Consider the following 20,306-nt stretch of genomic DNA (forward strand, 5'->3'; position numbering starts at 1 on the left):
GGAAATAAGTAAGAGCTTTTGGGGTGTTCTCTCATATTGTCTCAAAGTGAGAATCCTCAGCAAGCAAAAACTCTAAAGAAGAATATAATTGGTTAAATTCCTCAGAAAATCCAAAAGAATTAGAGATGACACTTCTTCTTCATCAACTAAACCATATCCACAAGCCACCAGTAGTACTATACCGACGCCTCCGAAAACCATACAGATTACCAGTGATCTCCGCCGTGTCCGGTAAAGAACTGATACTTTCCGGCAAGGTCCGGTCGGTGGAGCCGAAAGAAGCCAAGACGGTTGTGGCGTCGGAGGGATACGTGCTCTTAGACGTGAGGCCGGCTTGGGAAAGAGAAAAGGCACGTGTGAAAGGGTCCTTACACGTGCCCCTGTTCGTGGAGGATACAGACAATGGGCCGATTACGTTGCTGAAGAAATGGATTCATTTGGGATACATTGGGCTTTGGACGGGCCAGAGATTCACCATGTTCAATGACGAATTCACCCTCCGTGTTGTGGAGGCTGTCCCGGACAAAGAGAGTAAAGTGCTCGTCGTGTGCGGTGAAGGACTCAGGTACAAGCTTAATTATTGACTTTTTAGTCCAGATTTTAGAGAAACTTATAAAAACTAAACAAATCTTTAATCAATATAGTTAACATTCGATATGATCATTAGAATCTTTTGGTTTGGATCGTAAAAATTAAACTGCACTCTTTGGTTCGGTTTGGTTATTATAAATGGTATTCTCTTCAATCTCAGGTCGTTGGCGGCTGTATCAAAACTCCACGGAGAAGGGTACAAAAGCTTAGGGTGGTTAGCCGGAGGGTTTAACCGAGTAACCGAGGGAGATTTTCCAGAGATAGAAGGGACCGAAGAGCTTCGGTTCGCCACGATAGGAGGTGTATCATTTTATTTACTCAAACTAATTGTACTGTTACCGTCTTTTGGCCAGAAGAGTCGTTAAATTGGTTTTTGAAGCCAAGTGTGGAGATTCTCCCTCTCTATATCTATATATACATTTTTGAATGACTTTTAGCAAATAAATCCTAGAGTTGGACCTTATTTACGGATGAATGCCATTGGCATTAATTATTTAAATTTGAAAAATATTACTTAAAGATATTACCAATACGATTTCGAGAATCATAAATTCATATCTTCCTTAATTTTCTGAGTCATTAATGTGATAATCTTTAGGAAATATTTCTCTGTAAAAAAAAAAAATCCACATTAATGAAGGCATTAAAATCGACACTAACAATTAAATTATTTAGATGTTCAATTATTTTAAGATTCTTATATCTTATTTGATATTTTTTTTTAATATCTCATTCTTTGATTACTGCGTTTAGAATTTATTGGTTGTTACCTATTTTTTGGTGAAATTTATTGGTTGTTACTTAATAAGTAATTATGGTGCGTTTATTTTAGTTAATATCTAATTTAAAGGATTTGTTTTCTTTTATTATTAATAAATGAATAACATGTATAGAAATAAAAGATTTTTTTTGCGACTCCATAATAAAAATATTAAACTCTTATTTTCTACATTTCTTACACATAATATCCTCTTATTCAATAACAAAAAATATATATTACATATTTTTAAAAATATTTTTAATATTTAAATTATATAAAAAAATTTTAATATTAATATTATTTCAACTCTATACAAATTTAATATATATGTATATATATCTTATGGGAACCATTTAAAAGAAATTTTTAAATTGACTTGCATTATATAGCTTTTAAATAAAAATATTATTAAAAAGAAAAATAACTAAATAATGTTTAATTTCACGGGACGGGTAATATGATGGGACGGGTTTGGGTTGATATTTATAAAAGATCGTATACCATGGGTGAAATCCTAAAATTAACAATCAAAATAATCTATCAAACAAATTACATTTTGATTTTTTTAAGAAAATATAGCCCCGCGGTGTACCGCGGGTTAAAATCTAGTGTGAGACATTTTTTTATTCTTAAAATTGTGTCCGGTTTGATGACAATACGGCGCGGTTCTGGTTTATTATTATTACAGATGTCTTTCATTAGTTGAAATATTTGTCCGAATCATATGCTTCGGACAGCTAATCTCCGAACCTAATAACAATTTACGTTTAAACCCAAAGCCATTAGGCACGAGAGCACATTGATGAGGGTAACTACGTAATTTACAAAGAACGTTCATCACCCTCCCAGTCCTCTTTCTCATTCCCTCGTCTGGTTTTCGAGAGGGAAAGAAATCCAGATCTACTAAAATACCCAAATTCAATTTTCAAATTCGAACTCCGAAAAAGCCCTAGCTTTTCCAATTGGGTTGCTGCATCTTCAAAATCGTTCTCTCGAATTGGGGACCTTGTACATTGCACACGATGGGCGATTTCAACCTCGCTCTCGTGATTGTCGCGATCGTTGTTTGCGTCATCGTTTTCATCTCTAGCATCTATCTCCTCGTCAACTACCAGCATCCAGATGATGCAAACCAGGCTTATTTCCCCAAATTCGTCGTTGTTTTTGGGCTGTCTATTGCTATGATCTCGATTCTCATGTTACCGGCGGATGTGGCCAATCGGCATGCTTGTCGACATGCTATATACAACGGAGCTTGCAATCTCACATTGCCCATGAAGGATCTTTGGCTTGCCATTTACATCGTTGACGCTATTCTCGTGTTCTTTGTCATCCCCTTCGCAATGTTTTTCTATGAAGGCGACCAGGACAAGTTCGTTACTCGATGAAAAATTTAGTATTTGTACGTTTTAAGTTTTGAGTTAGTCGAATATTGTTGACAATTTGTGGGGGGTCTTTTTTTTTCGCAGGACTCTTGGAAAGAGGATAAAAAGCGCCTTAATTTGGGTGGTAACCACGGCTGTTGTTTGTGCGCTGGTGCTTGGAATTTTATATGGTTAGTTGTTCCTGTGTTTTCTATTCTTTTGTTGACTTGAAATTCAGCGTCGTCCTGTATTGACGAAAGTTTGGAGTGGTAATTGAAACCATTAGTGAGCATGTGGCATGGATGAATCTGATGCTGGTCACTATGATTTGTTATGTTAATTTTAGCTTATAAATTACCCAATTAGGGCTTGGGTTGAGATATCTTATTCATTAATGTGCTAGGAATAACTTAGAATTGTTGGTAACATCTTTATCATGTAGGTGTCATTGGAAAGGTGGACTTCTCTGTCAGGCACTTGGCTTCTGCCACATCCACTTTCCCTACTTCCTGGCAATTTTCAAATACTCAACCATGCATCGGTAACACCGCTCGTCAGGTAATGTTTGCATCTTAATTGCAGCATTAGCATTAGTTTTTATATCATGAGTCATTTATGCCATAGAGAGTTTCAGCATGTAACATATTTCCTGTCTCTGGCTAATCAATGCAGTGCTCAGCATTTACAGCTAATGCCACATCTGAGAAAACATGGACCATGCGTACTACTTTTCCAGAGTATGTTGTTGCTCTTGCGACAATTGTTGGGTCAGTTCTTTTCACGGTATGAGCATTGTTCTATCATCTTGAGAAGTGCATTGTTTGTTTTGAAAGGATTTAGTCTGTCTTATATTGTTGATTCGTCATTGACTAACACAAATTCTCGACAAATAAGATGCATGGCAAGATATAACTCTGTATCCAATGAAGTAAATAGATGTTCGATTTATAGATTTCCGGTAACAAATCTGATAACTAATCGTTCTCTCAAAATATTTCTAGATATTTGGTGGTGTTGGTATTGCATGTCTACCTCTGGGACTTATCACTGCATTCATCAGGCGGCCAAAGGCTGTTATCACTCGATCACAATATATAAAGGTCTGGTTATTGTTCTTCTTTGGAAGCCTCTCTCTTTAGATCTTGAGTCAATCCCACTGTCTCTTGCTTTTGTTAACTCCATAAATGTTTTACAGGAGGCAACCGAACTAGGTAAAAAGGCAAGAGAACTAAAGAAAGCAGCTGATGGACTTCATCAGGAAGAGAGAAGTGGTGCTAAGGGCAGGAAGTGGAGGAAAAATGTGAAAGCAGTTGAAAAGGTACATCATTTATCTCAAGGTTCAGTATCTTATCTAAATTTTGTATCATAAGTACCAACTTGGAATGTTTGCCTATTGATACTGGTCCTTTGCGTGTAAAGAAGCTTTGGTTGTCTGTGGAGTTATGGGAATGACAACTTGTAGTGAAAAGCTACTGAGATAGTAGAATTTGTTATTGACTTTATTGGTAGCTTTTTTTTTGCTTGATTGTGAATTTAAGCTGTGTCCCCTCAACCCTATAATTGAATGTGGTGACCCTGCAGGAGTTGCTCCAATTGGAGGAAGATGTGAACCTCTTAGAAGAGATGTATCCTCAAGGAGAGCAGGTAAGACGAGTGTATCTTAGAACTTAATCGATAATCTTTTTGTTGTTCAACTATTTTGTTCCCTGGTACTTTTTTCCAGGCAGAAACTGCATGGGCTTTCACTGTGCTTGGATACTTGGCCAAGTTCATTCTTGGAATCTTAGGGTTAGTACTCTAAGCAAAAAATCTTCTTTGCAGTTTTTTGTTATGGCCTTATTTTGTTACATGTTGTACAAATCATGGGTAATGCATACAGTTCTTCCATATTTGGGTTTGCACTCTTGAGCTCCCAAGCTAAGCGTCTTTTTGAATGGCAGTTTTTTAATGTCTTTGTAGATTGATCGTTTCCATTGCTTGGGTTGCACACATCATCATATATCTACTCGTCGACCCTCCTCTCTCCCCTTTTCTTAACGAGGTTTTCATTAAGCTTGATGATGTTTGGGGTAAGTTCATACTTCTGTTCTTGTTATCGTATGTAAGGTTTCTTCTTTGTTTTTAACTGACTCCATGCTGGTACGTGTGGAAATCTCCAGGTCTTTTAGGCACTGCTGCCTTTGCTTTCTTCTGTTTCTACCTTCTACTTGCTGTTATCGCTGGGGCAATGATGCTGGGTTTGAAGCTGGTCTTCATTACCATTCATCCAATGAAGTAATCCATCTAACGGTTTTAACAGTGTGTGGCTATTTTCGAAGGTCATTCTTTCCCTTTTCTTGATTTCTGATTGGCCATACCAACTTTTTTCAGATGGGGAGCTACTTTAATGAACTCTTTCCTCTTCAATGTCGGGCTCATTCTTCTTTGTTCAATCAGGTAAGTCTCTCTGATCTCTTCTTCTGCCTCTGTATTTGATGGGACCAAGTTCACTCGGATAAACGGATCTAGATCAAGCATCTTTATGTACACAGATGAACTAATCAGTGTTGTCCTGCCATCACTAAAACTAATTTCCTTTTCGGCGAATGCCTGAATCGAAGTTTATAATTACTTTACTCATGCACTTTGGTATCCTTCGTTCTCTCTTGGACGTCAAACCAAGACTTTTTGACTAATATCCAGCTGCAACCCTCACAATTACATGTGAATCCTCACAGTCTTGAGTAATGTGGTTCATTTAATATGCAGTGTGATTCAATTTTGTGCCACTGCATTTGGATATTACGCTCAAGCCACTGCTGCCCAGGAGATATTTGGTCACACATTGCAGTCGCTTAGAGGAATTAAGTACCTTTACAAGTAAGTAGAAGTGGTTTAGCATATAGCATTCTTATGCTATCTATATCCGTGACTCGTCTTATTGAGCGACTGAGGTTTTATAATTCAGGTACAATGTGTTCCAAATCGGGTTTGTTATCCTGGCTGGACTGACTTTCCTATATTACATTGCCTTTGTAAGTCCTCGTTGATGTTACTCCTCGGGTTTTCTCTTGTGTATAAGTATTTGAAGAATCATATGTTCTTTGGTGTTTTGGCAGGGATGGAGAAGAAAAAAACCCAGTGGCCGTTTCCAGCTCTCTTCTTAATGTAAAACGTTTTATATCGATTCTTCGACGTTGCCTTCACGGGGATCTGATTGAGTGCTGTCGACAGAGTTTCTACTTGTTTTTGGATCATCATCGATTCCAGAAGTATCTAGTGACTCTGCTTCTGAGGTTTATTTTCCTGAATGTATTATTAAATTTCTTGTGAGTGTACTGTTTGGTTGTGCAACACTTAGCTGTCCGGTCTTGGTCTATTGTACTGTTTCGGATGCGATCATGTAATCATATTTTTTTAATGAGAAATTGAGAAGCCTTCTTCTTCGAATTTCACAAGACGGAGACTTACTTTGTGGTTTGAGAAAACTGTAAACCGAACTAATGTTGAATTTCGGTTGAGTATACCGAACCAGGTTATCAATATTCTTGGATAAATTGGATTTGTAATGAATCCTGTTTAATTTGCAAGACATACAACGATACAAGTGGACACTGTGCTGCTGAAGTGACAAGTGGCAACGTATAAGATTTGCCAATAACTTATTTTGATTTTTGCCCAATCAGCTTGTTTGCCTCATCTAAGAGCAACATTATTGGTAGTCTCTTAATATTGGCTCTTAGCCAAATTTTAAGTAAATCTTAAGTATTAAAGATTGGTAAGAAAAAGTTTGTTAGCTAAGAACCAAAACATGTTTATAAGAAGTAAATTTTAAGATTTTTTTCTAAGATTTTCCTAAGAGACTACCATTAATGATGGTCTAACTGACAGGACAGATAACGCATCTTTTTATTGATAAGGCTGAGTTTGTTTCCTACCGTTAGATGGATTTGTTTCTCCATCCAACCGTCAAGATTCGTTCTCTGAGATCTCTCCCACACATAATACCGCCACTTAAAAACGCCATTTGCTTCAGAAAAATTACAAACCGCAAACGCGACATAACTAACGACGCCGGAGATGGCTGCCACTTCAACCGCCGCTTCTGCTTCTTCAATCATGGGTACCCGGGTGGTTTCCGACATTAGCTCCGGTTCAACCCGGTTCACAGCCTGGTTCGGATTCGGAACTAAGAAAGCCGCTCCTAAAAAGGCTAAGACGGTTATCTCAGACCGGCCTTTATGGTTCCCAGGCGCAAAATCCCCAGAGTATCTCGACGGTTCACTGGTCGGGGACTACGGGTTCGATCCTTTTGGTTTAGGTAAACCGGCAGAGTATCTCCAATTCGATTTGGACTCCTTGGACCAGAACCTCGCCAAGAACTTAGCCGGAGACGTGATCGGGACCCGTACCGAGGCGGTGGATCCCAAATCGACGCCGTTTCAGCCATACAGTGAAGTCTTCGGGCTACAGAGATTCAGAGAATGTGAGCTGATTCACGGTCGGTGGGCAATGCTCGCCACTCTCGGCGCTATCACCGTAGAATGGCTCACCGGTGTTACTTGGCAAGACGCCGGCAAGGTATCGCCTCTTTTTCGTCGTTTTTTTAGCGTTTGTATTTTGAGTTTTGACATTTGTCTGATTGTTCGTTTTTATGTTTTATCAGGTAGAGCTAGTGGATGGATCGTCTTACTTAGGACAGCCATTGCCGTTCTCTATCTCGACATTGATATGGATCGAAGTGTTAGTGGTCGGCTACATTGAGTTCCAACGAAACGCTGAGCTGGACTCAGAGAAGCGTTTGTATCCAGGAGGCAAGTTCTTTGACCCGTTAGGACTAGCATCTGACCCGGAGAAGAAGGCTCAGCTTCAGCTAGCTGAGATCAAACATGCTCGTTTAGCCATGGTTGGATTCTTGGGTTTTGCTGTTCAGGCGGCTGCAACCGGTAAAGGACCCCTCAACAACTGGGCGACTCACCTTAGTGACCCACTTCACACCACCATTATCGATACCTTCTCTTCCTCTTGATGTGGTTGCTTTAACTTCTATTGGTGTAATGATGTAATGTCGCTATTTTAAAGAAAATTTGGCACCTTATGTATAAACAGAATTCTGATATCTCGCAGTTAGTGTTTGAGCAGATCATCGGAGTTACGATGAGCCTTTACCTCAAATTAATCGTTTGCTACATTCTGTCGAAATTGATCACGTTAAGAAACACACAGAATCATAAAGTTTTACTCAAAAGTAACCACCGATAAGTGGATGATTCCATTAACCACAAAAAAACAGAAAATAAGAGAAAAAGAGTTTGGTTTGCTTCTACAGAGTAAAAATAAGACGGAGTAGACTCGAGCAATAAAAACAATGTCCCAAAACCCCCTTAACTACTATCCCACATCATTCGACAGAGGAAAGGGGAAGACCCGCAACTATTCTTTGAACCTTTACTCAAAACAATAACGACCGAGAGGGAGAGAGACGCACAAGTAGTGATGATGTAAAAGCCTTTAAAATTATGATTAGAGCATGAGTCTTGCGATCATTCCTTGAGTCCAACGTGCAGTGACCTTGAGATCTTCATCCTCTGATTCGAGACACTCATTGAGGAACTCACCACAGAAGGTGAAGTTTTTGAACAGCTGCTTCGTGTTCTCCCCTACAACATCCGCAAGATCACCCATTGCTGCAACCGCGGCTTTTGTCACGCTCTCATCCCTGCTCCCAAAACAAAAACCCGAATAATAAGTTTAAACTGAATAGTGAAACTAAAAGACATATAAATTGATTTCATTATTGAAAACATAAGATGCAGACCTCAGGGAATCTTTGGATACTAGTTCAACAAACTGCAAGAGATGTTGAGCGTAGGGCATCATGAGCTCGGCTTTTGTATCCTTGAACCCCTGTAGTATTCCGGAGTATGCTTCAAAGATGCTTCTCCGGAGTTGGTTTGCATAATCCATAAGCTCCTCGTCAAGGGTGTCCATCTGCGCACACACCTGAGCAGCCCCTTGCATGATCTGAACGGCTGGAGCAACATACCTTTCGAAATGAGCACCAATCGCCAGAGCAATGTCTCCAAAGCATGAGAACATTGGAGGCTTCACCGATCTGTGGAGTGCACCACTTTGAAGGTTTTGGATAAGGAGACCCATTATCTGATCGCAAAAAGGTAGGATTTTTTCATCCAAGGCACGGCATATGTCACCAATCACTCCTACGGTGATTGAGCAGACTTGGTATTCTTCGAAGTTCTGCAGCCCCATCTGGAGATATTTGAAAAGCTCGGGCATGTATTTCACAAACTCAGCTCCAGTTGCATAGGCAAGAGCACCGATTGCAAGCATGGCTTCTTCGTGGACACTTGAACTATGGCATCCAAACACTCTTAAGAACAGCCTCATGATGTCATCTGCGTTCTGCATTATGATGGGTTTTGTATCCTCCCTGCCACTCAGCTTCTGGATTATGACTTGGAGAACACCACACAGAGAAGCCTGGAGTTCTGCCTGTTTCTCACGGTCATCAGTTGATATTATCGGGAGGTCCATAGTTTCAGCTAATTTTTTCATGATGGCAGGGAGGAGATGCGCTATGATGCTCGAGGCCTCTGAAAGGTTTGAACACCGGACAACCTCATTCAAGGTTTCATACGCAGCACCTCTTAGCTTAGACTCTGCCCCATCTGTACGCTCAGCAGCTGCAAGCAGATGTGTGATGATTTCTGTGAGATAAGGAGAGAGAAGAGAGGAGTTTGCTCCAGAGTCTTCATATCCCTGTGCAAGATTGTATATTGCTCCGCAGACCTTCTCTGCAACATTTGGCACATCTTTAATTGATTCCAGTAATACACTCACAATTCTAGGGAGGTTTTCGGGTGATATAACAGAGAAGCCACTGTCTGGGGAGTGCAAAAATTCAAAGATACGGCTCAGAGTCCAAGCAGTTGTATCCCTGACATGGTTATTCCCATCCTTGGTTGCATTAAGGAGGAATTCCAAGCCAGCAGCAACCATCGGGGCAAGCTTATCAATTGTTGGGCCCTCCAAAATTGATCCAAAAGCATAAGTGGCTGCCTCCCGGCTTCGCCAATCTGGCGAACTTATGTTTTTTTCAACAAAAGGCATCACAAGAGGGACTATACCATCTCCAACCGTTCTGGCAACCAGGCCAAGGCATGTCCCGCCAGCCATAGATATGTTCCAGACATCGTCGTCATGGTCCTGATCCTCTTCCTGCTTCAGCAGAGTTTCTAGCAACATTTGAACTAAATGGGGAAGAGCCTTCTCTATGAAACAGGAGTGGGGAGGGGATGAGTCACCACTATCAGGACTGTCATACTCTTGACGGTCAATCTCTTCATCACAGATGGAACTCCAAAACTCAATTGCTTGGAGGGCAACACTCTCTTCATCTCCCTTTACAGCATTCGATGTGAGCTCAAAGAGTGTTGGCATGTATTGCTCCAGCACCTCGTAGTATGTGGACGCAATAGACACAAGGCACTCGAAAGCAGCTTGTCTGATCTCTGCCTCCTTGGAACATGCTGTCTCGCATACCATCTTCATGATGTAATTCCTCTCCATTTCATTCTCAAAATTTGTCTGAGAGAAATCCAGGGCATTCAACAGTGCCTTTGTTGCTGCGAGGCGAACTTCTGCAGTATTTTCAGACTGGTTCATGCCCTGCACAACTGCTGTGAGGACGGAATTCACTTCATCTTGCACAAGATCATGGTGTGATATCTCTTCACAGACATAGCCTAGAGTTTCTAACGTTGATTGCTTCAAGTGTGCGGGACTGCCTTGCTGGGTCATATTGTTAAGCAGCGAGCCAACAAGTTCAGGCCACTGCTTCTGAGGAATTTCAATGGAGGCTACCTTTGCAATAACCTGAGCTGAAGTATGCCTCGCCTCTAGGGCAGATGAGCCAAGAGTTTTTAGTAACCGATCCTTGATCTGGGATTTAAGAGCAACATCAATTGCAAACCATTGTTTCACCAGATGATCTTTTCTGGCAGAATCTTTGGCGTCAAGAGAATTCTTTAGCAGAATACCAGCAAGTCGACGGGATTCAGCCGGTTTATCATTGTTCTCAAGCTCAAAAGACAAGGATAATAAGAACAGCGGCAAGTTTTGTTCTTGGAACTGCCTGAGACTAGCCTCTGCTTCGGTACGGACTCTTGCATCAGCTGACTGGGCAGCCAGTAGGAACTGTGTGATCTCCATAGCCATACCTCTCTCTGCACAATAAAGACATACACCAGCATCAGCGACAAAACAGTAGTCAAATAGAACCAAATCCCGCACAATTCAAACAAAAGTAAAAGCTACTGAACAAAGTAATGGTAAAATTATACAAGGCAATAATACTATTCAAACCGTCCACAGGTTCAAATCAGAGAGCGCAAACAAGAGCAAACTTAAATTAATATCTATACTCAGAGAAAACCATAGGAGAATCTCTGCTCTGAGTAATTAACAACAAAATCACTACAAACAAATCCCAGTATAAAAATCCGAACGACTCAACAATTTCATTGAACTTGGAAAAGAGCTTATGCCCTAATCGTGAAGCACACCAGTTCTACTTGCACAGAAGATTTCAAAGAAGGAAGAAAAAATAAGTGGCAGAATCAGAATCACAGCGAGCGAGTAAAGAACAAAAATTTTTAAAAAAACCCTAGCAATAGTAGTGACCCAAAACCTAGTCAGAAATCATAGATCCAGTAACAGATATGCAAATCCAGAACTCAATACACAGTACGAGCAATAGACTTACATGGAAATTAAGGATTTTTCGCTTGAGAAAACGGGTAAGCGCTAGGGTTTTTCGCTTCAATCCAAAACCCGTGTCCCTCTCACTGCAAACTCTATGGAGAAAAAGCTTCTCCAAGACGGCGCTCGAAGTAGGGGAAAAACCTCTGGTGGATCAGAAAAACCCTAGACTTGCAGAGAGAAAAAAAGTAGACTACTATGTGGAAGGAGGCAGAGATAATGAGGAGACTGAGAGATGAATTTTCGAATATAAGCAAGGAGCGGGTGGCCGGGTGGGGAAGGGCAAAGCAAAAGCTTATAACAATTTATTTCTAAAATCACCCCATAAACAATGATTTATTCTACGTAACCCCTTAACTTTGCCAATAGCTTTTTTTTTATTTCAGTATTATATAAACCCCTTTTTCTTGGGTAAAATATGTAAACCCCTTATGAATATACTATATAGTTTTCTTATATCATCTTGATTATGTGGATGCAATCGATTTCGAAATATATACACTCTAATTCTAAACGATAGTTTCATAATGCAAACCACTATTTAAATGAGATCTAAAATCTTAAATGGAGAACTAATAATACTGCAATTACATGTATATATTTGATAATACTTTATATAATTGCAATTTTTTTTTTTATCGAATGTATAATTGCAATATTTTAAAAAATATTATTTTAGGTCTTGGTACTGAAAATCTTCAAAACATCCTTTGTTTTACCTAGTTTGAATTCCAAGAACCCGTTAATATATTTCCTCATGGATTGATTCTAGATCATTACATGCTACATATTTTTGCACTTGAACATGGGTTCAATGAATCAATATTATTTTTCTTTTTGATAAAATGTGAATCAATACTGTTTTATAAACATTAATCTCAAATGACCTTCTTATATCTAAAACTTTTTGTTGTAGTTATTAGATTCCCAGCTTTATTTCTTAGTAGTTTGTTTCACAATTCAAATTTAAGTTTTTTCAAAAGTAATAAAAATTAATAGTGTGTCAACTAAAAAAAATACTAATAGTGTGGATGTGTTTAGTTATGTATAATGTATTTGTGGTTTCAAACTTAAATGTTCATTTACTTGGACCCATGACTGGTTATGACCTATGGTTCAATGGTTGTGCCAAAAAAAATGCCATGATACAAAAAACAAAGAAACCGACAAGCATTTACTGAATTATTAGTGAATTAAATAACACATTACAGTCGTGGATCTGTTGGTGTTATTTGGCAGTTTAAGAAGTGTCTTCTACGAAACGCTTATCATTGCAATGATCTCCGTCGTAACATTACTTCTGCATTAAACGAGATGGGCTATTTTGGGCTCGTTTTCATAAATGTTGTTGGTGATAACACATCTTATAATAAAATTAGACCAAACCTTGTTAATCAAAATATCACCTTCACTCGTGCGACTCAAGGTATTTGTACAGTTTGGTCACATGGGTTTCTATAACCGAAACTAAACAAGAGCTTACATTTTGTTTTCAGAATTAATCAGCTACACAAAAGAGAAGAAAAAATACACTACTGAGAAGAAGATTTATCATAGCAACGCTGGAATGGGCTCGTAAGTATTTAGAAGTCAACAATGAACCAGCAACCGTTCTTCTTATTTCAGAAGATAGAGATTTCTGCTTCACCATCACCGCGTTGAAACAGTTGAAATTTCATGTCTTGGTAGCAACGACCAGAACTGCTACAGAAAGAGTAATAGAACTTTGCGAGAGGGCTCAGACCTCCTCATTTGGTAGGACAGAGTAATGGATGAAGAAGTTGAAGACGTTTAAGATGAGTAGTAGCTTGTAAAGAAGAATTTCATTTCATGCCTTGTAAACTCTAAAGAGCTATGTCTTGCTCCCATTTATGTTATTCAAAAGAGAGAAGTGAGCATAATTCAAAAACAATCAACATAACGCGTCACAAGTTTTACCGACTTTACAGACAATAAATAAGAGTTGTACATGTTACATAATCTAGGTTTATTCCTTTTTTCTCAGCATCAAACCTAAAAACACACTAACTACATCAATGAAAGACCAATTAAGTTTGGTTAGGGTCTTGCGTTCTCAATTACTTGAACCGACACAAAAATATAATAACAGAAAAATGAATAGAAAAAGGGCGAGTATAATATGTTGACGAGAATGAATAGCCTTCGAATTCAAATAATGGAAAGTTACAAAAAAACTTATAAAATTTTTACGACAAAGATTAAAAGAATTGAGAGAAAATGAATTAGTTTGGAAAAAGAGTTATTTACTCATTTTATATATAACAAATAAATAAAAAAAAAATTGCAAAAAGTCCAAAAGTAAATTGAATAATGGTAAACAAGGTAATTTGAGATAAAACTAAAAGTTAATGGGGTGATTTAGAAATAAGGTGTTTTTAGCTTTTGAGCCTTGCCCTTCCCCACCCGCTTCTTCTCTGTATTCGAAATTGAAATTTCTCATCTCTCTCTCTCCTTCGACAGTTTCAAGTAGTCTCTCTCTCTCTCTCTGCAAACTCTAGGGTTTTTCTCCTGAGGTTTTTGCTCTTCTTCAAGAAGCTTTTTGTGGATAGAATCTTCAGTGAGAGGGACGTGGTGTTTAAATTGAAGCGAAAAACCCTAGCGTTTACTCAAGCGAGAAATCCATGTAAAACTCTTGCTTGAACTGTGGATTGATTTCTGGATTTGTATATTTGTTTATAGATCTATGCTTTCGGACTAGGTTTTGGGTTTCTCGCTGTGATTCTTCTGCCACTTATTTGTTTCTTCCTAACTTTGAAGTTTTCTTAGAAATTGAACTCGTGTTCTTCACGACTAGGAGGCATAAGCTTTTTCCGAATTTTATAGAGAAAACGCTGGGTCATCTCTGGTTCGGATTTTATATTGGGATTTGTTTGTAATGGTTTTGTTATTGAGTACATAGAGCAGAAATTTTATCAGAGTGTGGATATAGTAGCTAATAATGTTCCAACTCTTTAAGCTTGCTCTTGTTTGTGCCATCTGATTTGAACTTGTGGACGGTTTGTATAGTATTATTGCCTTCGATACTTTTACCATTACTTTGTTCAGTAGCTTTTACTTTTGCTTAGAATTGTGCTGGATGTGGTTCTATTCGACAACTGTTTTGTCGCTGATACTTGTATATGTCTTTATTGTGCAGAGAGAAGAATGGCTATGGAGATCACACAGTTCCTACTGGCTGCTCAGTCAGCTGATGCAAGAGTCCGTACTGAAGCAGAGGCTAGTCTCAGGCAGTTCCAAGAACAAAACTTGCCACTGTTCTTATTATCCTTGTCTTTTGAGCTTGAAAACAATGATAAACCTGCTGAATCCCGTCGACTAGCTGGTATTCTGCTAAAGAATTCTCTTGACGCCAAAGATTCTGCCAGAAAAGATCATCTGGTGAAACAATGGTTTGCAATTGACGTTGCACTTAAATCCCAGATCAAGGAACTGTTAATGAGAACTCTTGGTTCTTCTGCCTTAGAGGCGAGGCATACTTCAGCTCAGGTTATTGCAAAGGTAGCCTCCATTGAAATTCCTCAGAAGCAGTGGCCTGAACTTGTTGGATCGCTGCTTAACAATATGACCCAGCAAGGCAGTCCCGCACACTTGAAGCAGTCAACCTTGGAAACTCTAGGCTATGTCTGTGAAGAGATATCACACCATGATCTTGTGCAAAATGAAGTGAATTCCGTCCTCACGGCAGTTGTGCAGGGCATGAACCAGTCTGAAAATACTGCAGAAGTTCGTCTTGCAGCAACAAAGGCACTGTTGAATGCTCTGGATTTCTCTCAGACAAACTTTGAGAATGAAATGGAGAGGAATTACATCATGAAGATGGTATGCGAGACAGCATGTTCCAAGGAGGCAGAGATCAGACAAGCAGATGGTATGCGAGACAGCATGTTCCAAGGAGGCAGAGATCAGACAAGCTGCTTTCGAGTGCCTTGTGTCTATTGCGTCCACATACTACGAGGTGCTGGAGCAATACATGCCAACACTCTTTGAGCTCACATCGAATGCTGTAAAGGGAGATGAAGAGAGTGTTGCCCTCCAAGCAATTGAGTTTTGGAGTTCCATCTGTGATGAAGAGATCGACCGTCAAGAGTATGACAGTCCTGATAGTGGTGACTCATCCCCTCCCCACTCCTGTTTCATAGAGAAGGCTCTTCCCCATTTAGTTCAAATGTTGCTAGAAACTCTGCTGAAGCAGGAAGAGGATCAGGACCATGACGACGATGTCTGGAACATATCTATGGCTGGCGGGACATGCCTTGGCCTGGTTGCCAGAACGGTTGGAGATGGTATAGTCCCTCTTGTGATGCCTTTTGTTGAAAAAAACATAAGTTCGCCAGATTGGCGAAGCCGGGAGGCAGCCACTTATGCTTTTGGATCAATTTTGGAGGGCCCAACAATTGATAAGCTTGCCCCGATGGTTGCTGCTGGCTTGGAATTCCTCCTTAATGCAACCAAGGATGGGAATAACCATGTCAGGGATACAACTGCTTGGACTCTGAGCCGTATCTTTGAATTTTTGCACTCCCCAGACAGTGGCTTCTCTGTTATATCACCCGAAAACCTCCCTAGAATTGTGAGTGTATTACTGGAATCAATTAAAGATGTGCCAAATGTTGCAGAGAAGGTCTGCGGAGCAATATACAATCTTGCACAGGGATATGAAGACTCTGGAGCAAAGTCCTCTCTTCTCTCTCCTTATCTCACAGAAATCATCACACATCTGCTTGCAGCTGCTGAGCGTACAGATGGGGCAGAGTCTAAACTAAGAGGTGCTGCGTATGAAACCTTGAATGAGGTTGTCCGGTGTTCAAACCTTTCAGAGGCCTCGAGCATCATAGCGCATCTCCTCCCTGCCATCATGAAAAAATTAGCTGAAACTATGGACCTCCCGATAATATCAACTGATGACCGTGAGAAACAGGCAGAACTCCAGGCTTCTCTGTGTGGTGTTCTCCAAGTCATAATCCAGAAGCTGAGTGGCAGGGAGGATACGAAACCCATCATAATGCAGAACGCAGATGACATCATGAGGCTGTTCTTAAGAGTGTTTGGATGCCATAGTTCAAGTGTCCACGAAGAAGCCATGCTTGCAATCGGTGCTCTTGCCTATGCAACTGGAGCTGAGTTTGTGAAATACATGCCCGAGCTTTTCAAATATCTCCAGATGGGGCTGCAGAATTTTGAAGAATACCAAGTCTGCTCAATCACCGTAGGAGTGATTGGTGACATATGCCGTGCCTTGGATGAAAAAATCCTACCTTTTTGCGATCAGATAATGGGTCTCCTTATCCAAAACCTTCAAAGTGGTGCACTCCACAGATCGGTGAAGCCTCCAATGTTCTCATGCTTTGGAGACATTGCTCTGGCGATTGGTGCTCATTTCGAAAGGTATGTTGCTCCAGCCGTTCAGATCATGCAAGGGGCTGCTCAGGTGTGTGCGCAGATGGACACCCTTGACGAGGAGCTTATGGATTATGCAAACCAACTCCGGAGAAGCATCTTTGAAGCATACTCCGGAATACTACAGGGGTTCAAGGACACAAAAGCCGAGCTCATGATGCCCTACGCTCAACATCTCCTGCAGTTTGTTGAGCTAGTATCCAAAGATCCCCTCAGGTCCGTACCTGAAAATTTTGAAAATATAATCAATTTGTGTCGTTTGGTTTCGCTGCGTAATTAAAACTTATTACTGGTGTTTTGTTTTGAGAGCAGGGATGAGAGTGTGACAAAAGCTGCGGTTGCAGCAATGGGTGATCTTGCGGATGTTGTAGGAGAGAACACAAAGCAGTTGTTCAACAACTTCACCTTCTTCGGTGAGTTCCTCAATGAGTGTCTCGAATCAGAGGATGAAGATCTCAAGGTTACTGCACGCTGGACTCAAGGAATGATCGCAAGGCTCATGCACTCATCATAAATTTCAGCCTCTTTTTGCATCTCAGTCCAGTCTCTCTCTTGCATGATGTGAATAGTGCTTATGGGGTTTTTGGGTAAAAGTAGTTTAATTCCCCTCAGGCCATATCTGTTTTGAGGTTTCGGTCTTATTTTATTCTCTTTTGGAAGTTAATGCAAACTCTTTTTTTATTGTACTTTGGTTTACTATCAATCAAAATATCGTTTGGTCGCTTTTGAGTCAACTGGGTCTTCATGAAAAGAGATGGAACTTAGTGATAGTAATGTTAAAACTGGGGGTGGAAAGCATAAATATCTAAAACAATTGATCGAAACCGGCTTAATGGGCTTCAATTATCTAAAACTAATAAGCTTGTCGACCCAAACGGGATTTAAATTGAACGGTATGGTGTTTGTATAAAAGGAATTCGCAAACCTTGACGTTTTTATATAAGCACTGTCGTTTCACTGTAAGGTTTTATACAGTGTAAAACCTCAGCTCGTAGGAAAGCAGCGAATTTGTGAACTTGAGAGAAAAAGCGGTCGTCAATGGCGTCTGCTCTATGTAGAACTGCAAGCCGTCTTCGTTCCATTCAAATTTGTCGTCGGATTCGCGTCTCGAGCGATCTACTATCGGCATCGTCTCCTTTTCCGGCGTGCATCTCCGACGCGCTTCGTCATGGAGATTTCTCTCTTCCTCGATCGGTTCGTCATTTTCTTCTTCTCATTTGGATTCATTTTCTAATTCTCTTTGTTTTTATCTCTCTAATTGGGATCTCTCTTTTGCAGTTTTTTTCACTTAACTGTGGAATTGAAATGATGAAGATGGATCAGAGATGTTTGCTGAGTACTTCTGCTTCTGACACTACATCGAAACCTGACTCCGGTAAATCGGAAACAAAATCTTCCGTTAAGAATGAGAAATCTGGAGGATCAGAGAGTTCTGATGGTGGTTCAGATCAGAGAAACAACCGTGCTTCTGGAAAAGACGTTCGTGGAGGGGTAAATGTTTCTATGAACAAGTCTCTCTGATTGAATCGAAGAATAGTTTTAGGAGAAATGGTTGTTTTGGTCTGATATCTGCTTGGGGAATTTTTTGTTTTATTGCAGCCGGTTTCATGGATGAGCTTTTTCTTGCTGTTTGCTACTGGAGCTGGATTGGTCTACTATTATGATAGAGAAAAGAAACGTCATATCGAAGGTACTCATCTATGGTGAGTTTAATTTTTTAAGATATCTACGTATAACGTAATCAGAACTTGATCCTGTAGACTACTGTTATGTGATTTTGCTACGTAGCTCCCATTTTCTAGATTGGATTGTGAAATAACAGTAAAACTGAGTTGATAGGATTTTGAGCGAGCTCTCAATGTCTTGCATCATGGAGTTCATTTGCTAATGGAGTTCTGAAATGTAGAAATTCTCCTAATTGAATACATGGTTCGTAGCTTAAGGATCACAGGCCTTAGCCCTTGGGAAACGATATCTGAAACAATTTGAGTTTTGTTAAACAACTGATTTGGTTAGTGATAAACTTGACAAGATAAAGGAGCTGATCGCTTCAATCACTGAGTAAATGCTTAGGGATTTCACATTGATTTGTGATGAATCACAATATCTTCTAACATCTTATTCTTATCTCTATTCTTCTTTGTATATTGACTTGGGTTCTTGCTGATTTAGATATAAATAAGAATTCTATAGCCGTCAAGGAGGGACCATCTGCAGGAAAAGCAGCCATTGGAGGACCATTCAACCTTATAAGAGACGATGGGAAACGTGTGACGGAGAAAGACTTGATGGGAAAATGGTCCATCTTATACTTTGGTTTCACTCATTGTCCCGATATCTGTCCTGACGAGCTTATTAAGTTAGCTGCTGCCATTGACAAAATTAGTGAGATACCAACATTTTTTCATTTGCGTGATTCTACATTTGGGGATATGTTCTCTAAGGTTATATCACATTTACACAGAGGAAAATTCGGGAGTAGACGTGGTGCCAGTGTTTATCTCTGTGGATCCTGAAAGAGACACAGTTCAGCAAGTACATGAATATGTCAAAGGTAAATATTTTTCATTCCGAAAGATTCATTTGGTTTTGATATGAAAATTCATAGTCTGGTATTTCTTGTAGAATTTCACCCGAAATTGATCGGGTTAACCGGGAGCCCTGAAGAAATCAAATCGGTGGCCCGATCTTACCGGGTTTACTACATGAAGACTGAAGAGGAAGATTCAGACTATCTCGTTGATCACTCTATAGTCATGTAAGTGTACTTATTATCCCTTAACATAGTTTTTGTTAGGAAGATTATAGTTATCGGCACAAAAACCAACAACATGCAGACTTAGAATTGTTCATGTTGATCTACACATCAGAATATATCTCAAATTTCAAAATTGACATAGTTAGTCTTGTAATGTATTATTCATCTTGTAAATTGGTTCAGTAGTGTTTGATCTCTGTTTTTTGGTGGTTGGAGTTTTGATATAAAAACATGTTGTGGGTGAAGGTACTTGATGAGTCCGGAGATGAATTTTGTGAAATTTTACGGGAAGAATCACGATGTTGACTCGTTGACCGATGGCGTTGTAAAAGAGATCCGACAGTACCGGAAGTAAAGAGCCTTCTTCGCAGTACACTTAGGTGATTAATTTACATTATTCCCATTTTTGGAAGTTCACCATTAATAAGAATTTCTCAGTACGCGGAGCTTGTGAATCCTTGAAAAAAAACATCAGTTTTTGTTGTGGCCGAGTCTGCTGCAGACGACAGTATCCAATTGAGAGTGCATTAAGGGATCAATTGAGACATGCTGATTTATCACACTTCTTCATAGAGACTTTTTAAGGCCTAAAACTCACAGTGCATAAATGTTGAATCAAGAGGCTGGGAAATGGAAATGGAAATGTTTCCTAAAC

The 20,306-nt window shown here is 39.7% G+C and overlaps 6 protein-coding genes across 7 annotated transcripts; 5 read left to right on the forward strand and 1 right to left on the reverse strand.

Moving 5' to 3' along the window:
• Positions 1-43: 43 nt before the first annotated feature.
• LOC9320771 (rhodanese-like domain-containing protein 10) lies at positions 44-2,052 on the forward strand. Of its 2 annotated transcripts, none has more exons than XM_021031004.1 (3): positions 44-565; positions 752-998; positions 1,961-2,052. In XM_021031004.1, the coding sequence occupies exons 1-2, from the start codon at positions 126-128 to the stop codon at positions 954-956; spliced, it is 645 nt and encodes a 214-aa protein (XP_020886663.1). In that variant the 5' UTR covers positions 44-125; the 3' UTR covers positions 957-998; positions 1,961-2,052. The 2 variants fall into 2 exon arrangements, with proteins under 2 accessions (XP_020886663.1, XP_020886664.1); XM_021031005.1 differs by having other exon boundaries at positions 752-995; positions 1,967-2,052.
• A 95-nt stretch (positions 2,053-2,147) lies between these two features.
• Positions 2,148-6,149, forward strand: LOC9318657 (LIMR family protein At3g08930). The gene is made up of 14 exons (XM_021031003.1): positions 2,148-2,723; positions 2,821-2,906; positions 3,158-3,273; positions 3,388-3,498; positions 3,717-3,815; positions 3,911-4,033; positions 4,297-4,359; positions 4,439-4,503; positions 4,675-4,784; positions 4,875-4,989; positions 5,086-5,151; positions 5,464-5,574; positions 5,663-5,729; positions 5,814-6,149. The coding sequence occupies exons 1-14, from the start codon at positions 2,374-2,376 to the stop codon at positions 5,859-5,861; spliced, it is 1,530 nt and encodes a 509-aa protein (XP_020886662.1). The 5' UTR covers positions 2,148-2,373; the 3' UTR covers positions 5,862-6,149.
• Positions 6,150-6,722: 573 nt separating this feature from the next.
• LOC9318658 (chlorophyll a-b binding protein CP29.2, chloroplastic) lies at positions 6,723-7,835 on the forward strand. Its single transcript, XM_021030385.1, has 2 exons — positions 6,723-7,275; positions 7,361-7,835. The coding sequence occupies exons 1-2, from the start codon at positions 6,775-6,777 to the stop codon at positions 7,721-7,723; spliced, it is 864 nt and encodes a 287-aa protein (XP_020886044.1). The 5' UTR covers positions 6,723-6,774; the 3' UTR covers positions 7,724-7,835.
• Positions 7,836-7,930: 95 nt separating this feature from the next.
• Positions 7,931-11,720, reverse strand: LOC9318659 (importin subunit beta-1). Its single transcript, XM_002884659.2, has 3 exons — positions 11,480-11,720; positions 8,513-10,940; positions 7,931-8,413 (listed from the first exon to the last, which is right to left on the reverse strand). The coding sequence occupies exons 2-3, from the start codon at positions 10,930-10,932 to the stop codon at positions 8,218-8,220; spliced, it is 2,616 nt and encodes an 871-aa protein (XP_002884705.2). The 5' UTR covers positions 10,933-10,940; positions 11,480-11,720; the 3' UTR covers positions 7,931-8,217.
• Positions 11,721-13,892: 2,172 nt separating this feature from the next.
• Positions 13,893-17,627, forward strand: LOC9320772 (importin subunit beta-1). The gene is made up of 4 exons (XM_021031281.1): positions 13,893-14,119; positions 14,633-15,342; positions 15,392-17,109; positions 17,206-17,627. The coding sequence occupies exons 2-4, from the start codon at positions 14,641-14,643 to the stop codon at positions 17,405-17,407; spliced, it is 2,622 nt and encodes an 873-aa protein (XP_020886940.1). The 5' UTR covers positions 13,893-14,119; positions 14,633-14,640; the 3' UTR covers positions 17,408-17,627.
• Positions 17,628-17,852: 225 nt separating this feature from the next.
• LOC9318660 (protein SCO1 homolog 1, mitochondrial) lies at positions 17,853-20,216 on the forward strand. The gene is made up of 7 exons (XM_021031282.1): positions 17,853-18,087; positions 18,172-18,384; positions 18,493-18,583; positions 19,066-19,278; positions 19,358-19,447; positions 19,519-19,651; positions 19,898-20,216. Exons 1-7 carry the CDS (start codon positions 17,932-17,934, stop codon positions 20,004-20,006), a joined length of 1,005 nt encoding a protein of 334 aa, XP_020886941.1. The 5' UTR covers positions 17,853-17,931; the 3' UTR covers positions 20,007-20,216.
• The last annotated feature ends 90 nt before the right edge of the window (positions 20,217-20,306 follow it).

Source organism: Arabidopsis lyrata, assembly GCF_000004255.2.
Source record: "Arabidopsis lyrata subsp. lyrata unplaced genomic scaffold ARALYscaffold_3, whole genome shotgun sequence".
Classification (NCBI taxonomy): domain Eukaryota; kingdom Viridiplantae; phylum Streptophyta; class Magnoliopsida; order Brassicales; family Brassicaceae; genus Arabidopsis; species Arabidopsis lyrata.

Bases quoted from the DNA above. Each gene is read 5' to 3' on its own strand.
- LOC9318658 (XM_021030385.1), top strand. From the start codon at position 6,775: ATGGCTGCCACTTCAACCGCCGCTTCTGCTTCTTCAATCATGGGTACC. The intron at 7,276-7,360 runs GTATCGCCTCTT...ATGTTTTATCAG, and splicing joins CTTGGCAAGACGCCGGCAAG to GTAGAGCTAGTGGATGGATC.
- LOC9318657 (XM_021031003.1), top strand. From the start codon at position 2,374: ATGGGCGATTTCAACCTCGCTCTCGTGATTGTCGCGATCGTTGTTTGC. The intron at 4,360-4,438 runs GTAAGACGAGTG...ACTTTTTTCCAG, and splicing joins TGTATCCTCAAGGAGAGCAG to GCAGAAACTGCATGGGCTTT. The intron at 4,504-4,674 runs GTTAGTACTCTA...ATGTCTTTGTAG, and splicing joins TTCATTCTTGGAATCTTAGG to ATTGATCGTTTCCATTGCTT.
- LOC9318660 (XM_021031282.1), top strand. From the start codon at position 17,932: ATGGCGTCTGCTCTATGTAGAACTGCAAGCCGTCTTCGTTCCATTCAA. The intron at 19,448-19,518 runs GTAAATATTTTT...TATTTCTTGTAG, and splicing joins AGTACATGAATATGTCAAAG to AATTTCACCCGAAATTGATC. The intron at 19,652-19,897 runs GTAAGTGTACTT...TTGTGGGTGAAG, and splicing joins GTTGATCACTCTATAGTCAT to GTACTTGATGAGTCCGGAGA.
- LOC9320772 (XM_021031281.1), top strand. From the start codon at position 14,641: ATGGCTATGGAGATCACACAGTTCCTACTGGCTGCTCAGTCAGCTGAT. The intron at 15,343-15,391 runs GCAGAGATCAGA...TGTTCCAAGGAG, and splicing joins AGACAGCATGTTCCAAGGAG to GCAGAGATCAGACAAGCTGC. The intron at 17,110-17,205 runs GTCCGTACCTGA...TTTTGAGAGCAG, and splicing joins GTATCCAAAGATCCCCTCAG to GGATGAGAGTGTGACAAAAG.
- LOC9320771 (XM_021031004.1), top strand. From the start codon at position 126: ATGACACTTCTTCTTCATCAACTAAACCATATCCACAAGCCACCAGTA. The intron at 566-751 runs GTACAAGCTTAA...CTTCAATCTCAG, and splicing joins GTGTGCGGTGAAGGACTCAG to GTCGTTGGCGGCTGTATCAA.
- LOC9318659 (XM_002884659.2), bottom strand. From the start codon at position 10,932: ATGGCTATGGAGATCACACAGTTCCTACTGGCTGCCCAGTCAGCTGAT. The intron at 8,414-8,512 runs GTCTGCATCTTA...TTTTGGGAGCAG, and splicing joins GTATCCAAAGATTCCCTGAG to GGATGAGAGCGTGACAAAAG.